At 49.2% G+C, this 18,290-nt stretch overlaps 1 protein-coding gene across 1 annotated transcript in view; it reads right to left on the reverse strand.

The window, feature by feature from the left end:
- The window catches only part of nrxn2a (neurexin 2a), a 98,281-nt gene that overhangs the window by 68,466 nt on the left and 11,525 nt on the right, over positions 1-18,290 (reverse strand). The window contains 4 exon segments of the mRNA XM_067228641.1: positions 699-1,143; positions 2,694-2,855; positions 6,849-7,150; positions 12,759-12,790. Coding sequence (XP_067084742.1) covers positions 699-1,143; positions 2,694-2,855; positions 6,849-7,150; positions 12,759-12,790 — 941 coding nt within the window.

The following is an 18,290-nucleotide window of genomic DNA, read 5'->3' on the forward strand; positions in this document are numbered from 1 at the left end:
GGTCGGGCAGGGAGGGAAGGAGAGAGAGAGATAGAGAAGGGGGGAGGGAGATAGAGATAGAAACAGGGAGGGATGGGGAAAGGATGGAGGGAGAGAGAGAGGGGGGGAGAGAAGATAAATAGATTATAGTATAAATAAATATAGTATAAATAAATTAAATAATAAAGTATAAATAAATTAAATAACAAAGTATAAATAAATTAAATAATAAATAATAATAATAATAAATAAAACTCTAAATACAACAGTGCCACAACAACTGCGAGACAGTCTTGCAAACGGAGTGAATTAGGGAAGATCTTTGTCATAAATTATTTTCCTAACAAATGAGACGACCACACCATCACCGATCACAGACTTAGACTAATAAGGCCAGACATTTCCCTATGTGAGGTGGATGACGGTATAATTGGCCACTTGTGAAATAGGTTAAGGCAATTTTCAAAATGTCATACATAGATTACGGTGGCTAAAAATACGACTGTAATTAAAACTGGATACGCTCGTGTCTTTGTACGACGCCAAGGAGGAGCCAATGAGAGGGCTTCTGTGGCGGCACAGTTATATGCTTTCACGGGCTTATATGTATACTATAACTCCGGGGAGAGGAACCCAAGCCCCCCCTCCCACCCCCCACCCCCCCACTTCCCTTTGTGATTACAGTGTAACGAGATCCGTGTGGTATCCTGTCATCTCACCTGTCCGCCCTTCTCTCTGGAAGTCGACGTGGCACCACTCTCCGTCGTTCAGCCTCTTGTTGCTGGCCTTCATCTTGATGCTGCCGGACCCCATGTCCATGAGCAGGTACAGGAAGCCGTCGAGGAGCTCCAGGGCAAAGTAGTCGGCCCGGGGCTGGCGGTCGGCGCCGGCGGGCCCCCCTCCGGGCCCCTGGGGACGGCCGTGGCTGAACAGCAGCAGGCCTCCGGGCTCGGTGGTGCGGAAGTCGAAGGAGATGGCGCCCGTCTTCTTGGTGCTCCACCGGGGCAGGGCGAGGTAGGCGGCCGGCGTGTCGAAGGTCACGGGCTCCAGGGCGGCCACGTCCTCGCAGCGGAAGGCCAGGTCGCCGTGGACGCTGATCTTGGGGTCGCGCTCGGCGGCCAGGCGCGACAGCTCCAGCTTGAACTCGTTGTTCTTGTAGACCACCTGGGAGACAAGAGGACAGGCGGCTCACGACCGTGAGGACGCTCGAGACGGCTCCGTCAGAGAGGAGCTCCCCCCCCCCCCCCCCCACAAAAAAAAATAACCGAACCACGCCGGTCTTAACCGCTGAGCTGCGGCGAGGAATAAACAAGACGCGGAAAGACACCCGAACAGACGCTATCGATCGTTAAGACCGGGGGGGGGGGAACGCCGCCGCCGCCGGCCCCTCAGAACGCAGACGCTCCGAGGATGATGTCACAGTCCCAGTCCCCTCGGCAGTCACGGCACCGAGTCGCCGCGCGGGGATGGCGTGGGGGGGGGGGGGGGGGGTAAGCACAGCTGAACATGTTTTTCATTTTCACACCGGCGGCACTCAGCGTCAAAGCTGGTTGACTGACGACCAGCCTGGAGGTGTGAACCTCACTGTCTCCCCGGGTGAAAATACACCAGGCGGCTTGATTTCACACCGTGGCGTCGACAGTAATTGCCTGCCTAAAATAAAACTTTATGAGATGCCCCTTCCCCCATCTTATGTTTTTTTTGTTTACTTGCAAAACTAAAATGGAAGAAAAAATGAAAATGAAAAAGAGGGAAAAATCCTATTTCCTACTTTGGCACAGCGGCAAACACAAATCTACTATATTGTTGCGGCTCTTCGCAATTTCAAAGGATCCTCTCAATATCAGTGTCCTACAAAAAGAGGATTCTTGAGGTACTGTATATTGTTATTGAGAATCCTCCGAAAAAGCGTCTTGGGAGCGGCAAGGTCTTTTCTCCATCAAAGACGACGTGGACATGATTAATCTGTGGCGGGTGGGGGGGGGGGGGGGGGGGGAGGGGTCAACGAGATTGGCGAAGGAGAGTGGAGAACGAGCGCCGGAAATCCATAGAAGGAGATCAATGTCTAAATTGGCTGTCAGGATGGTAAAGCTGGGGGATCCACCAGTGCTGGCATGGTTTTAATTACAGAGCTGCTATGGCTGAGGGATACGGAGATGTTAAGGAGAGAGAGAAGAGCGGGGAGGGAGGGGAGGGGAGAGAGAGAGAGACAGAGAGACACACAAAGAAAGCGTGAGAGGGCAAAAGAAGGTCACCCTAGCTCCAGCAGTCACCGGGGAGGGAGACAGGGTGGTAGGCGGGGGGTGAGGTGAGGTGGGGTGGGGTGGGGGGTGCCACTGAGTAGGTGTAATTAATACTGCGGATTGGAGCCGCTATAGTCACCCGGAAGAATAGCAAGTCGGCGTTCACATTCAGCCCCACGTCTTAATATATAATTCAAGACCGTTGCAAATTCCCATAACGTTCACATTTTGGGAGACACATCCTGTATGCGAGATAAAATGCACTTCCATTACCAGTACAACCAAAGCACTGGCAGTTTGATTGTGACGCAACGCAACAATCTGTCATTAATTAGATATTCATAACATGCGCATAAATTACCATGGCATGTTCTCTTTACAACAGCCCAGAACAATGAGATATGAACAATGCTAACAGTGCTATGAATACCTCTTCCTTGTTAAAAGGGGAGGTCCCCGACCCAAACTCACATCTTTGAGGCAGCCCATGAAGTTGTTGCTGATCGGGGAGCCGGGCAGGTCGGCCGTGTTGGGGCTGCCACCGATGAAGAAGAGGTCGTCGGAGCCCAGCATGGTGTAGTCCTCCTGGGTGTAGCCCGTGGTGGTCAGGAGCCCATCCACAGAGATGGTCACCTGGTAGCACCATGGGCAGAGAGAGAGAGAGAGAGAGAGAGAGAGAGAGAGAGAGAGAGAGAGAGAGAGAGAGAGAGAGAGAGAGAGAGAGAGAGAGAGAGAGAGCAAAATAAAGAGAGAGGCAGAGAGGAAGACAGAGAGAGGCCGAGAGAAAGAGAGAGAGACAAGTGCGAGACCAACAGACAGAGAGAGAACGACGATGAAACGGACCAGAGAGGAAAAAAACAAACACACAGAGGTATATGGAGTGTATGGAGACAGTTTGAATTAGTACATGAATCAAACCTTTCACAAGATTTTGCAAGATTAAATTTTTTTAATTAAGATGAATCGGCACAGGTGTACTACTGTAGCTAGGTCCTACGGCAAAGTTAAATTAATGAGTGCAGGTTGCAGGGCCTTACTACTCTCTGGTCCTCTGCTATCATAAATACTCTAGAGCAGCTGGACTGAGGAGGCAAATTTAGAGCAGATCATTATACAGCACAAATCGAGTGGTTGAAACTGAAACCATGAATGCTCCAAACTGATGAGAGAGAGATGGGTCAGTTCATTAAGCAGACCACCCAAGACCATTCCAATCAATCTCAGATCAATATACGCACACAGTCAAGGAAAATAAATCAACTGCTGAGTTGGTAGCCTAAATTCCTCACCTATTAATACTAATGAATTCTCAGTATAGATGGTGTGATCCTGTGTGTAATCCTTTTCATTGAAGTTGATGCCAAAGGAAAATGTCCATACTAGACGGACAATAAAGCTGTATCCTATTGTATTCCACAGTATTCTATTGAGGAATTATTTTGGTATGAAACAAAACGTCCTCATTTGTAGACTTTCCCCCAGATAAGGACATTGGAATGTTGTTTAAGATGACTGTCAAACAGCTCCACACTACAAGTCCCAGGGTGCCTAGCTGAGAGAAGCATGGCCCTGCCCCCTGCCCCAAGATAATGGCCCCCGTTCAGGCCAACATTCGTCACGAGTCCCTGCTTCTCTATGTACTTCCCAGGCGATAGGGCAACACATTTTTATGTCTGCGTTTGCTGTTCAGGGCTGTTGCAGCGTTCGAGCTCAAATTGAGGGCACGGTTTGACAAGGGAATAGGAAGTGAGAAGTGTCTGCGTATGTGTGAGGGTGTGGGCGTGCAAAGCACTGTACGGTATGCACGGCGTTGTCTGGAAAGCGGCAAAAAAAGAAAACCTCGCCATCGACAGTGTGTTGATGTGTTGTTTTTGGGAGTCTGTGTGTCGTCCGTTTGCGAGTCGGCGGGCAGGCGGGCGGGGGAACGAACGCCAGAGAGTGTAAGAGAGCGCAAGGCGGATGACAGGAATCGAGCCTGTGAAAACCAACTGCCAGATCTCATCCGAAAAAAAACCCTCACCCCCTTCAAGAGAGCTACCCTCCATCCCTCGTGACAGGGAGGTAACCGGAAACTTCCGCAATGTACGCAGGGATCAATTGCAGGGCTGAAAGCACGAGCGTGTTTGTAGGCCAAGGACTGGGCCCCTTTCGAGAGTGTGTTTGACGAGGGAGTCATTGTAATGGTTAGGATGGGTGTGTCAGGTTAAGAGGGAGGGGTTCAAGGGGACTGTTAGTACAGACAGGGGAGTCAGACACAAAAATGGTTGTTAGTACAATAGAAATAAGAAACGGAATCAAAGAAGAACCGTATTTGTAGCCAATTCGAGGGTTAGATGTTAGTTGACTTATGTTCTAAATATGAAATGACCAAATAGGGTTTGCTTGCATCGCTACAGTAAACAGGGTGAACTGGAGGTACATACTACTTCACGTGAAGACAAGTGACATACTGTACGTTCTACACAATGTAGCATATCTACACACTGTACAGTACAGTGAATGTTAGTGGGGGCATGCAACACAATGAATGAAAGGCAAAACATGGGTGCCTGAAAAAAAACAAAAAAAAAAAAAAACTTGAGTAGACTAAATGAAAACAAAACACCAGCCTTAAATTGAGCTGGCAGAACTATCCATGAGCGGAGGCGCTAATGAAAGGAGACGGAGACTTGACTCCTTCTCAGTGTTTAAAGGATCCCGATGAAAGAAGCGATGTGCTAGTGTGCTAGAGAGGACTGTAAGCCACAATGCATGGGATCATCTGATCAAATTCCCATTTGATTCAGCGAACTCTACAAAAGGGCAGCTAATAGCCGTGTGTTCCAGGGGCCGAATTATCGTCCACGGGTGTCTTAAACGGACGATGTTTGTGGAACAGAGAGAAACCTCCTCCGACGGCTCGTTGAAATCGAGGACGGCCTAATAAATGTCTGCGTGGACTTAAGTGAAAATCGACACAAAGCACAAGATAAGGTGAAGACTCAGGCAAACCAAAACACACAATTCAGATGAGAGCCATCGTATATTGTTTACCATCGCATGTCCAATGCCTGCGTGCTTCACGTGAGAGGGGAGCAGAGGGGAAACGGTACACTCGTTAAATAACACTGGACCCAGTGAGAAATGAAGCTGAGCAAACAAAATCAATCAATTCATCCATTCGGCTATTTCGTATTTGATACCATCCCATAAAGAAAGAGTGGAACGGATATTCGTATTGAGCGATGTGACATAACCTTTTGGCGGTAAAAGAGGACAAATTCAATGGCAAATGTAAGTGTCTGACACAAAACAAAAATCCCTGCAATGCATGATAAAAAAAACACTGGAGAAGGTTATGTGAGCGGGGATAAACACAAACAGAAAGCACAGACTCGGTTAGAGACATAAAATGGGCCGCTTCAGGTCGGGCAGGCAGAATATCGAGTGTTTGCGCATGTGTCTGTGTGTAGAGGGGGGGGGATGTAGAGACAGAAGGAGGACTGGTTAGTAGATTAGCCATGTGATTGACAGGTCCAGGCAGGTGCAAATGCCCCGACCGTAAAAAACATCTGGGCGTGTGTGGGCAACTTATATTTTATTTTATGGCAACTTATATTTTATTTTATTGTATATTTAATTCTATTCTAATCCCACTTAGTACTGCTAGTTTATGTACCCTTAGTATAGATAGTCCACATATTAAAATTTTAGGTATATGTTTATTGTATGCACCTTCCTGCCAAAGCAAATTCCTTGTCTGTGCAAACTTTCATGGCGAATAAATCCCATTCTGATTCTGATTCTGTTTCCAAGGAGAAAATCTCTCCAAAAGCAAAGCCCTGGGAGACGGAAGTCAACTAAATATACCTGTTTCGCAACGAGGAGTTTCACGTGGGTGAAAGCTAGCACAACACGTGAAAGCCATTTCTCCGAAGATCTTTCCGGTTAACTCGATTATGGGATGTGGCGGTGTCGTGTGAAATGTCAGAGCTGTACCACAAAGGGTGTTATCAGATGGGCACGTAATTGTGTGGAGAAAAGCGATACAATTTATTGACTCGTGACACCCATAATTACAGTATGCATGTACAGTATATTTCTACCGTGGACATATTTTGAATCTTCAGAGTATGTTGGCTTGAATCCTCACTACATGCACTGAAGACAGAGCCAGATTAGGACCTAGACCTAAGATCGAAGCTGCTAAAGGCTGATAGCGGTACGAAAGTATACAAGAAGTCAGTTGTTCTCCATTAGTGTTCGTTTCCTCCCCCCCCCCCCTCCCCCCGCAACTGAGCGTGAGATAAATGAACAAAACACAGCGACTAAATCAATCCCAAGATGACATTATAACCAGCCTCTCCTGGCTACCCATGACGGGAGACGGCTCCCGAAAACTGAGGGGCGAAATGACGATACCGTCCCTCCGATATTGACACACATCGCCTCGTCTCGGAGCGAAGGTAAATAAGCTTGCAAAGAGCAGAGCTACCAGGGGCAACGCAGGGAGAGCAAGTGAGGACAGGAATTAGGGGAGGGATGGGGAGAGAGATGGAGGGAGGGGCTGGGGTTAGGGGCTGGAGAGGCAAGGAGGGGTGGGAAAACAGAGTTAGCGCCGCCGCAAGGCGTTGCGTCGGGGGGTACCTGGCGCAGGTTGCGCGTCACGCGCACATCGTGCCACGCGTCGTCGTTGAACTTGCCGTTGGCCGGCTCCACCAGCGCCTCGAAGGCGCCCGAGCCCAGGTTGACGACCAGCCACACGGCGCCGCCCCGCAGCGACAGGTTGACGTAGTCGGCCGACTTGCCCGTGTGCAGCAGCAGGCCGTTCCGCTGCAGCGTGCGGAAGGACAGCGTGATCTCGTCCAGGCTGCTCTGGATGGGCGTCAGCGACAGGTTGTAGCTGAAGAACTCGTTCCCCTTGAAGGTGCCCACGGACTCCTCTTGTCCTGGAGGGGTGTGCCAGAGGAGGGAAACGGTTATCCTTGGGAATTCCGTTGCTTCGCAACGCACTCGGCCACGCTCTACTGCCCTTGGTTATAGAGGCCTTGCTTGGGGTGAACTCGAATCAAAAACACTTAGCGCATTCTATCGAAATGTCACCCGAGACAAACGTCACTGGTGAAAAACGCAACCTGCTACTTTCTACAGGATGATGTTGATTTGGGAACTAGTGGAGCATGCGTTTACCTGTCAGACATGGTAGTAGGTTTAAGGACTCGGGTTTCCCAAAAATCAACGGAATGCCACAGACAGACACATTGGATCAAGTTGAGGTGAGGAGAAACCAGGTCCAATTTCCCTTTCCAAACGTCCCTTAAGTGGCCGCTAAGGAGACAACGTGAGATGTTCACGTCGCTTTCTTTTCTCGTTCATCGCGCGCAGGCTCTATCAAGTGGAGCGTGACATTAATTTGGAAACTTATGAGAACTCGCGGAGCACGGAAGAGCCAGATTGCCATTTAGAAGTCGGATGATTTGTACAGGATTCAATCTAGCCGAGGGAGTCTCTGACCTTGAAGGGTCCCGGCTCGCAGGTGAACCAGAGAGGCTTCGGCCTGCCTCCCCCAGCCCTGCTGCATGATTCATCCTACATCTGCTTCTACTTCCAAGCCAGCCAGACACCCAGAAGAGCACCATCTAAATTCTTGATGCAACGAGCCGGCACTGGAGCCATTTCCGTCCTAACTACCGCTCAGAGAGCAATAAAGAGGGATGCAAATTCCTTTGAGGATTCAGCTTGTTGCTCGCGAAACCCTTCTCAAAACATCCTTTCACAATATCGAAAACACACGACAAGCCTTCTAAAAACACATTCAAATATGTAATATAGGATGTGCATTGTGCTATCGGATATAAATTGTTAATCTGTATATGAAAGCTAAATGAACAACACAATATTTTGGACAAACAATGGAGCAAAAATAAGGCTGTCGCTTATACACAGAAAGCTAGGCCCGAAAACATCTAGTCGTCGAATCTTCCGGAATTGCCTTAAGAGGAAGGAGAGCCTGAAGTCAACACTGCAAGGGGACAGATCATGTCCTATTGCGGTACGACGTTATTGTCCTACCACATTGAGGTGACAGTCTAGAGCCATCACTTTGTCTTCTGACTGCGGTTCTCCTCAGGCTTTCTCCTCTGTCCTCCAGTGTGACACATAGTGAACGCTTCTCCTCCTCCCCTCTCCATCTCCCCGCCCGCCTTGTCGCCTGCTAGGACTGGTGACCCACTGTGATGAGAGGAATTGAATTAGCACTCCCCCCGCATCTAAGGAACAGAAGCGCGGGCACCCTCGCATGGGTGGGCCCCCTCGTGTCGAAATCCTAATTCTATCACACAACCAACCTCCCATCGACGCCGTCCTCTTAGCCTTTTCTTCTTGGGATCTCTATTTCTCTCTCTCTCATCCTCCCTCTCTCCCACTCTCTCTCTCTCTCATCCCCCCTCTCTCCCACTGTCTCTCTCTCTCTCTCATCCTCCCTCTCTCCCACTCTCTCTCTCTCTCATCCTCCCTCTCTCCCACTCTCTCTCTCTCTCTCTCATCCTCCCTCTCTCCCACTGTCTCTCTCTCTCATCATCCCTCTCTCCCACTGTCTCTCTCTCTCTCTCTCTCTCTTTGTCTCTCTGTTTCACACTCCCGTTTCTTCAGTCTCTATCGCATCCTTCACTTTCCTTTCAGGGGTATAATGTTTGCCTCTTTACAAGGGAAATATATACAGCTGAACGCATGCAGCCCTAGCTGGCGCTGAATGCATTTTGCTCTGCAGAATAATGAGGCCATCAAAAAGCTGTAGGAGACAATGAGAGAGAAGGGGGGGGGGGGGGGGGGGGGGGTGGCAAGATTATAAGAAAATCAATGGGAAAGTATACACTGTAATTACTTTGTCTTATTTTAGGAACACATTACCATATGCATGCCTGCCAAAGACAATGTATGGTGAGAACCATCCCCCGTCTGACGTGATCCCAACCTTGAATCTCTCCTCTTCAACCAACCTCGGAAAAAACGACATGCCTGGCTGTGTACATTGACAACGTCAAAAACGATCCCAGAGCGACACGACTCCGCGAACCGACACAGAGTCAGACGAAGCCGGACGCAAATCGGCGGACGGTCGAGTCCCTTTCGAGCGCGGTTGTCGCAAGCGAAGCGAATGAGCGCTGTGGTTTTTACGAAACCACTTAAGGGATATATCCGCACCGACTGCCCAAGGCTGTAGGTAAGGAGTTCATCTAGTTGGAGGGGTTTCCCCCTATGGGAATGTTGTTCCTAACTCATCCTGTCGGGGGCCCCTATCGCCAGGGGGGAGGGGGTCCAGCCTTGGTCCCTCTGCTCCAGCTCTGTCAAGACGGGGCCCTGATAGAGAGCGGCGAGTGCCGAAAGTGCATGGCAAGGCCAGACGGACACAGCTGTGTCTCTCTGGCCTCGAATCCGAGCCCTGACTGTTATCTCCCCTGACAACGGGTCTTGGGGGGGAGGGTGGGCAATGGGTGGGGGGGTGGGGGGGGGGGTCGGACAGCACAAAAACATGACAGAAACCCTTGAGAAAAACAACGATGGAACGCCTTTTCCCCCCCCGTTTCGGCGGCGGGCTGGCTACTTCGCTCGCGCGCTCCTTGTCAGGTCCGCGTGGCGGACGGACACACGGGCGGGAACGCCCGACGGCTGGAGGTCAGCTTCGCACGGAGAGGACAACAGGGCTACGCGGTCGGAACCCCCCCTGGGGCCCCCCTTCCTCCCACGCTCCTCTCTCAGATTCCCATTCCATCACTCCATCCCAAGGGGACGGCGAAAGCAAATTGGAAAGGCTCAGATGTTTTGACTCGTGTATGACCTTGGCGGTCGGCGAAGGCAGGATGAATACCGTGTGTGTTTTAATAACAGAGAACGCCGTACCTTCAGCCTTTTTTTTCCGAGTGTGTCCTGGGATAAATTGGGAGGCCTTCTGCGCCGCACCACACACCAAGCACCTGCAGGGATAATTCCGCCGGGCTACTCATCCATGTCGTGTTGATTTTCTAAGGCAACATGGTGGGGGGATCCCTCAACAGCTCCCCCCCCCCCCCCCCAAAAGAAAAAAAAAAACCTGGGACTGCGCTGATATTTTCGTTCCATCCTGCCAGCTGGTCCGACGATGACTTTCGCCACTTGGGGAAAAAGGAGCCGCGCTCCAGCGACGACGGAGTTAAGCGCAACCCGTCAACGTGCGCTCCTTCCCGCACTTCCCTCCCGTCCGAGGTCACACGGGAGATCATTTTTCAGCCCACACGAACGCGACGGAGGCAGGAGGGTTGCGGCGGTGTTTTATTCGAGGCTGTCCGTTTCGCGGGGAGGGGGAGTGAATAACTCCGCAGGGAGGACCTGCTGCATAACTCCGTCGGTTGTGCAGTGGGAGAGTCATCTAGGCGAGACTTTCACAAACGTTTCACGCGGCGTTTCGGTGAGCGGGAGAGAAAAGAAAACGCATTCATGGGATGTTTTTAGTTTATTGGGGGAGTCAGGTGGCTGAGCGGTAAGGGAGTCGGGCTAGTAATCTGAAGGTTGCCAGATCGATTCCCGGCCTTGCCAAATGACGTTGTGTCCTTGGGCAAGCTTCGGGGAGAATGTCCCTGTACTTACTGTAAGTCGCTCTGGATAAGAGCGTCTGCTAAATGACTAAATATAGTAAATGTATTTATAGTCGCCGTATTTAAAGGACACTGAGCATGAAGCGATCCAGACTCATGGTCGTCTCAGATCAAAGGGAGACGGAGAGGAGTGCAGACGCTTTGGAGGATGTGCATCTTCGTCTAGCCCAACCGACGGCTGCCTCTGAAGTTCTAAGGGCCCTGTCTACGGTCCTCCAAGGACTCACGACAACACCAATCAGCGAGGGAGAGTGAGCTTGTTTCCCTCCTATAAAGTCTCCAGGAAGCTGTGGGCCTCAGGTGCGCGCGCGCCTTCGCGAGTGTGTGCGTGGACCGTGTCTGTCGATCTCCCTTTGTGTGTGTGTACCACTGCTGAGAGTGCAGGATAATAAGGGAAAAACCGGCCCGTAAAATAAGCTGTCACTCTTAGAAGTCGGAGCTTTCCTTCATTTTTTTTCCCCCCGTCCTCCCTTTCCTCTCATCTTTCTCTAATGCCAAGGACGTGTCAAGGACCCCAGGCGCTCACTAAGAATGATTGCAAAGCCATTAGACGACTTGGGCTTGTATGAAGTCTGAGGTCTGGATCATTAACTCCCTTGTGTGTATGTGTGCCTGCGTGTGCAGTATGTATGTACGGTATGCACACACGATGAATGTATGTGCCTCGGTTTGACGGTACTCGCGTGTGCGCCCACATGTTTGTGTGCGCGCGCGTGTGCGGAAGTCAGCGTGCGTGCCTCTGTAGAACACCGCGAGACATTCGGCAATGCGCGACCTCTGCAGATGTTGGATCAAGTCGAGTCGAACCGACAAACCCTGCCTTAATCCCTGCCTTCCACAGATGGAGTGGGGGGGGGGGGGGAGTGTATCTTCCCAGGAGCCCCCGCACACCATGTTACTGCGTTAGTAACTTGAGTGAACTACTCCTATAATCTAAGCCTTTCTAATGATTAAACTCCAAAAAAGGAAATGGCCAGATAATGATGGTACGCAGCAGACATTTCCATAATAATAGTATTGTCATCTCTATGTCCAGATGGAACAAATACAGACAGTTCCATCAATATCTGGCAGGCCCTGATACTTATTTCCCCCACCCCAGTATCCCCTGGTGGGGGAAATAAGACACAATCAAATGTCTGGAAATTTCCATTCAGTCTCAGATAATGAGAACAAGTTGGGACGAAGAAACACGAGTAAAGAAACCACGTCCATCAAAACGCGGCCTGTGTTGTCACTCGACAACAATGATTGATTTTGTGCCGTGTGGCATTAATGTTCGATCTTATCATATTATTCGAGGCCTATCCATTTCAGCACCCATCGAAGCTTCAGAGGGTGAATAGTCATGATTGCGCTTCGAAATACCAGGCATGTGCCGCTAATGAAATCGTCAAGAACCACGTTCCCAAATTGCGCGATCCCAACACAATTTCGGTGGAGCCGTTTTGAACCCAGGGCCCCTTAATAATGCTCAGAACAACTAGCGTAGCATTCCCAATTCCCCAGTTCAGGTCCTCCTTCTAACACCCCCCCCCCCACCCCCCCCCCCCCACCCTAGCCCCCTCCTCTCTGGGTCGCTGATGTGATTAATCACTACCCCCCCCCCCCCCCCCTTAATCATGCCCACAAGTCCACATTCAATTAAAAGTTCTCTTTTCATTATTCAAGGCCTCACACAGACCCAATAGAACAGACACACGCATGCATTGCTTACACACGCAAAGCAGCCCCTGGCACGTACATACCCAAAGCAGCACGGCATATTTACATTTAGTCATTTAGTCATTTAGCAGACGCTCTTATCCAGAGCGACTTACAGTAAGTACAGGGACATTCTCCCCGAGGCAAGTAGGGTGAAGTGCCTTGCCCAAGGACACAACGTGATTGGCACGGCCGGGAATCGAACTGGCAACCTTCAGATTACTAGCCCGACTCCCTAACTGCTCAGCCACCTGACTCCCTGGCATATACACACATCCCGAAAAACCACGGACGCGACAACATAAAACACACACACACACACACACGTGCGCTTGCAGTTCACACAACAGGCACGAAGCATGCAATGTGACAATGACATACAATGACTAAATCTACTGCAAGTCCTCAAGCCAAGTGAGACAAGACCAAAATTTTTATGGCATACATTTCGATTGAAAACTGGAAGCCTGAGGTGAAATATAGAATAATAATAGCTCTACAGTGGATGAAAATATCCGTGTACAGAAACGGCGCTAATGAAGAATGAATCAGGAGACTCCGAGGCGCTTCACTCCCCTGCACTCTCGCAAGTGCGAACAACGCGACTGTTTCCACCAGGAGGAAAGTTTCCCCGTTTAAAGCTTCACGTCAGGTCCTCCTCCCTCTCCGATAAATCACGGTGACAGCGCGAGGAGAACTCTCCAGAAACCCCGCCGCTGACCTACCTTCCACTCCATCCCACAGCCCCCCCGTCCCCGCCCTGGTCCTGCCGCCACCAAACACAGTCCCGCGGACGCACACACACACGGCGTCGGGACACTGGATCGATGCCGCAAGCTTCCACGCGCAGCCCTTTTCATACCACCCCCCCCCTCCCTCCCTCCCTCCCCGCCCAACTCCGCAGAGTCTGTGGGTGTGCTTGCGATGTGTGTGTGTGTGGGCGTGTACACCAGTCCAAATAACATCTGTTGGAAGCTCCACGGCACTCTGCCGCTGGGCCTGAGCAAATTCGCGAGACGCGTCGACCGTTTCCGGCGGGTGCGTGCGCGGCTCCGCCGACGTTACTCGCGGAGCGCGGGGGTCGAAAAGGGCCACGTCGTTCACACCCAGATCCCTTCGACGGTGGCACTTAGCTACGCCAGCGTGTTCCAGGGCTGAGACGAGATGACTCCCAACTCATTAATCATGACTGGCACCTGGAGCAGCTGGAACATGACTACCTGAGTCTTATTCTAATCTCTTTAACATGGCCATTCAGGCAGAGGATGGAGTTAAGCGCACACCCTGGGTTAAGGCTGCTCTCGTTAAAATCTCTAAGGGGGGGCTACATTAAGATGTCTTGGACACCGGTGGGAAACCAGGAAAGAAAAATCCCCCTGGCTTGATTACATCTGCCTTTGGCAAAGGAATTACCATACTGTACGTAGTCAGGTGACCTCAGTCATGAAGCTCACAAAATCCTATCGCGATCCACTAATGATATTTAACAACTCGGCTAACCTACATTACCTAGAGGAACTTTGTGAGTCATATACTATCATGTGGGCCACTGCTTGGGGACCAAACAAGAATGTGACGCTTAATCTATGCTTTTCCCCACCTTCTGTAGGCTGCGTGGGAAACTGAAACACATTTTCGTTCCGCTGAATGCATCCAAAGGTACGATGCAAAGGTAAGATGGAATCTCACTAACGCAGTGGCGGAGTTACAGTGGATGAAGTGAAATGCAGGCTCTGTGTTGTTATCACTAAAGGCAGGGTCGGTTTCCCTCTTCAGACTTCAGGCGAGCAGGCTAGGATGAAATGATTCGGAGTAACCAGGGAAACTCTGGAGCCAATCAAAACGGAGGGAAAACATACACCTTCAGTCCCCGCACAAAAAATGAATAACCAAGGCAACGGCACATGCCATTAGCCACCACGCAGTTTTCTGGACCAGTAGCGACAGTTGTGAATGCCCACTCAAGAATCATTTTCCATCCTCTACAGTCCTCCGTCGTTATCGCACCGTGGTTGAGTACATGCAGTACTCTCCAGCTACCTAACAGTACTCACGGCACTGGAGCTGGAGACTTTGAGGAGCCTGTGTTTCGAAGGCCGGCAGCAGGTCGTATACGACTGAAGCAGCGCTAAACCGAAATACCTCACAGAGGACCCCCCCACCCCCACCCTCCGTCACAGAGGAGAACACGTTTGGGGCATCACACAGAATCGTCAAGGAGGTTACAAGTGTGTTTGGAAGTGGGCTTGCGCCCGTTCCAAGGATATCTGACTGGAGGGAGCGTCTTTCAACCGGAGCTCATCAATAATCCAACACACCCGTGTAGAACAAGGCCGTGTCCACCAACAGCACTTAAATCCTAGCACAACCTCCGAGTAAGCGTGACCTTTGTTCGTAATTATCTACGTTATCTATTAACGGCTAAACGTTTCCGAGGCAAGGAACAATAGATGCTAGGAGTGTATCTACACATTTCGAACATATAAATGCTTTTGGCAGTCAACTGTCAAATTAAAACATGCCATCTTACCGGATTGGGAGGCCTCAGCTGCATAGGAAGAAAAACAAACCGTCAGTATGGGCTTCGATCAGATGAGCAGATCTTCCCATCCACACTCCATCCATTCCGAAGAGTCATAAATATCTAACGGTTATTTGTTTGTTTGTTTCTTCAATGTTTACTTTTGGTGTGTTCTGGGAGCAGTGTGAGCAATCACTATGGTTAACATGAGCGGACAGCGGTCAAATATGTTGTTGTTTTTTGGAACGATGAGTGACTCCCCGACGTTTGTCGCGCAACATGGCGCATCCAGAGTTTTTTTTTTGTCTTTTTTTCTTTCTTTTGGGGGGTGGGGATGGTGGGGGGGGGGGGGAAGGATTGTAAACAACGAGTCCAACAAGATGAGGCAAACAAGAAGGAGCTGAGATGCTGATCTCCGTGCTCCTCCGTAGCTTGTGGTTTCCTTAAAACACATCCTCTGAAAACAAACAATTTTAACAAGCCACCCTTGACGCACACTCCTGCAGGACTCCTCCCGCAGACAGGCACAGGATGAGAGGATCCTGAGCACAGGCAGTCATAAAGAGATAGAACTAGCTCTAAATGAGATGCAAAGGCCCACAAAATCCGCTCCCCCCCCCCCTCTCTCTCTCTCTCTCTCTCTCTCTCTCTCGTTGCAAAACCATTGTGTCCTCAATGTCTGCTCAAGGACATGTTCCCCGTGGGGTAGATGTAATTCTTTTTAAACCTCAACAGAAATAAACTGTTACAATATGTGGTCTGTTTTGAGGAGAAAGCCCCCCCCCCCCCACACGCACACTATTTTATATATACGTCTAGAGTTTGGCTTGGACATGTTAACAAAACACCTTTCAATTGCTTCAACATAAATGTATCTGAGATGATTAAATCCATGTTCTAAATGTTGCTGATCCAAATAGGGTCTTAGTTTGTACAAAACAGAAACTGTCAGTTATTGGAGTAATGGCTGACTCAAATCCCAGTCAGTGATTCTTTGGACAGCACAGTAATTTGAAATCAACTGAAAGCATATCATTATGTAGTTTGTAAGGCGTTCAACCCTGAGATTAGCATTTCAGACACAGAAATAAAATTGTCAGCAAGGCTTTTACAGTCGTGGCATTTAGTGAGGACCTGGGCCCAGTATCACAATGTCACATCCACTCGACTTGCCTGCCTTTTATGTTAGTTAAAAAACCCTACAGATTGCTGTGAATTTTTCACAGACTAATAATGGTACTGGAGGCCTCACTGATGTGGCAACACAATACCTCATAAGGACATGTAGACCAATTGAAGATCTTAAGCAGCTTGGATGTGTACAAATGAAATTTGGATGGGTGAGACTTCACTTGGCTGAGTGCTAACCACTATTTCTTACTTGAATCATCCCACATAATTAAGGACACGTTTTCACCCTACCGAATTGTATACTTTAATAATAATAAAGAAAATATAATTGAATAGGCTTAATGTCTTCAAATGGACAGTTTTCTATAACCAGTATATTTGTTATATTTCGGTATCGTTCCCTTAAAACAAAGCTTAGGGAAAAATATCCAGCCAGTAGAATCAAACATACTTTTGTTTGATTATATTTTTTGTTTTATTTTATTTACTATTTCATTTGTTCATACAGCCAAATCAGTAGGTCATTTATCCCCAATGTTTTGACTTGGCTTTCAGATAAGAATGCATTAGCTATGAGTGCATCTGCAACTTAAGGGCATGTGCTGTAGATTGGATGGATGTCTGCAACATAGCAATGCATACATCTGCCTAATAAAGATTCCAAAAAAGTCCAAATAAGACTAACTAGGCTTGGACAAGTGGAATATACAATCTTAAACCTGTAATGATTTGGGGTGTGTGTGTGAAATATATGGTTGTTTTCTTCATGATTTTTGAACGAAACAGCACTAGACTACGGATGAACAAGGAGAGCAACAATTGCAATGATTCATTCGAGCCTTAAGAAGCTTTTCTCCGAACTTACAGGAAAAGTTGCCTCTCCGATGTAATCCAACATTTGGGACATGAAAAAAATCGGCTTTCACTTTCTTTTGACAAAATCAGTCGTCGCCCCCCCCCACCCACCCACCCGCCCTCACCCACCCAATTACAAAAGGCCGCATAGAAAAACCAAGCCGAGGAAAGACTGTGAGCATAGAAGCATTACCTTTGTGAAATGCTGCGGTCAAAGATGACGCTCCTGTAGCTTGGCCAGTGGTCAGGACAAGGGGTTTGACGGACAAGGGTTGTGGGCAGGGAGAGCGGAAACGTGACAGGAAGCAGCCGAAAATGAACAAGACAAGGAAATGGAGAGGAGGTCAGATGTTAAGCGCGTCACAGTGATGGATAATGGTTGTTGTTGACGGGCGGGGAGATGGGAGCGAGGAGTGGTTAGGAGGGAGTAAAGCAAAGCAACAGACCCCATACCTTGGCGGTTTAACATCAGGTGCGCCAGACCTTGAGGGAAAAGAACAGAAAAAAGGGATAGGAGAACAGGTAGGTCATAAAAAGGCCCGGGAGAACGCAAAAGCATTGTCACAACCTAGGACTGCAGTTTGTGACAGACATCCTGGGGTAGGTACGGATGCCAGAGTTCAAATTAAACTGAAACGGAGGAGGAAATCAAACGACAAAAACAGACAAACATCTCTTGAGAAGGGGGGAGCGGGAGAGGAAAAAACAGCATCTTGGGTCGTGCAACCCCCAAGGGTAGTTGCTCCCGAAGATGCTTTTTTTCCTAATGGAACACATACGCTTACTTTAAGCAGACAGCTTTCTCAGATTGTAATTATGTTTTTGTCACCTATCCAATCCAAAAAAAAAAAAAAAAAGAAAAAAAGACCCTTCAGTTTCTCCAACAGAAACCGCCTTGAGGACACAGCCAAGACCTTGCAAGGCGCAGGTGCAGTGACTGCAGCAATAGGATATCACAAAAGCAACCAGGAAGAGACTATCCTTCCACAAGAACTAGACTGAGCCCTTGCAATAGGCTCAGACCCAGGGAGAACCATAACAATCAATAACCCAGGCCGTGAAAGCCCATTTATGTGACAGCTTTACTGTAATCACAGTGCCGCAGTTGTCGGCCACAAGAGAACACATCACATGCAAAATACATCCATAAAACACAATGTTACAACGTAGTCTGTAAAACCGGGTGCCTCGTAAACTGGGAGACCACCAATCGGCAGAATATCACACTGAACCATTGTTGTGTCGGGG

Source organism: Osmerus mordax, chromosome 25 (assembly GCF_038355195.1).
Source record: "Osmerus mordax isolate fOsmMor3 chromosome 25, fOsmMor3.pri, whole genome shotgun sequence".
NCBI lineage: Eukaryota > Metazoa > Chordata > Actinopteri > Osmeriformes > Osmeridae > Osmerus > Osmerus mordax.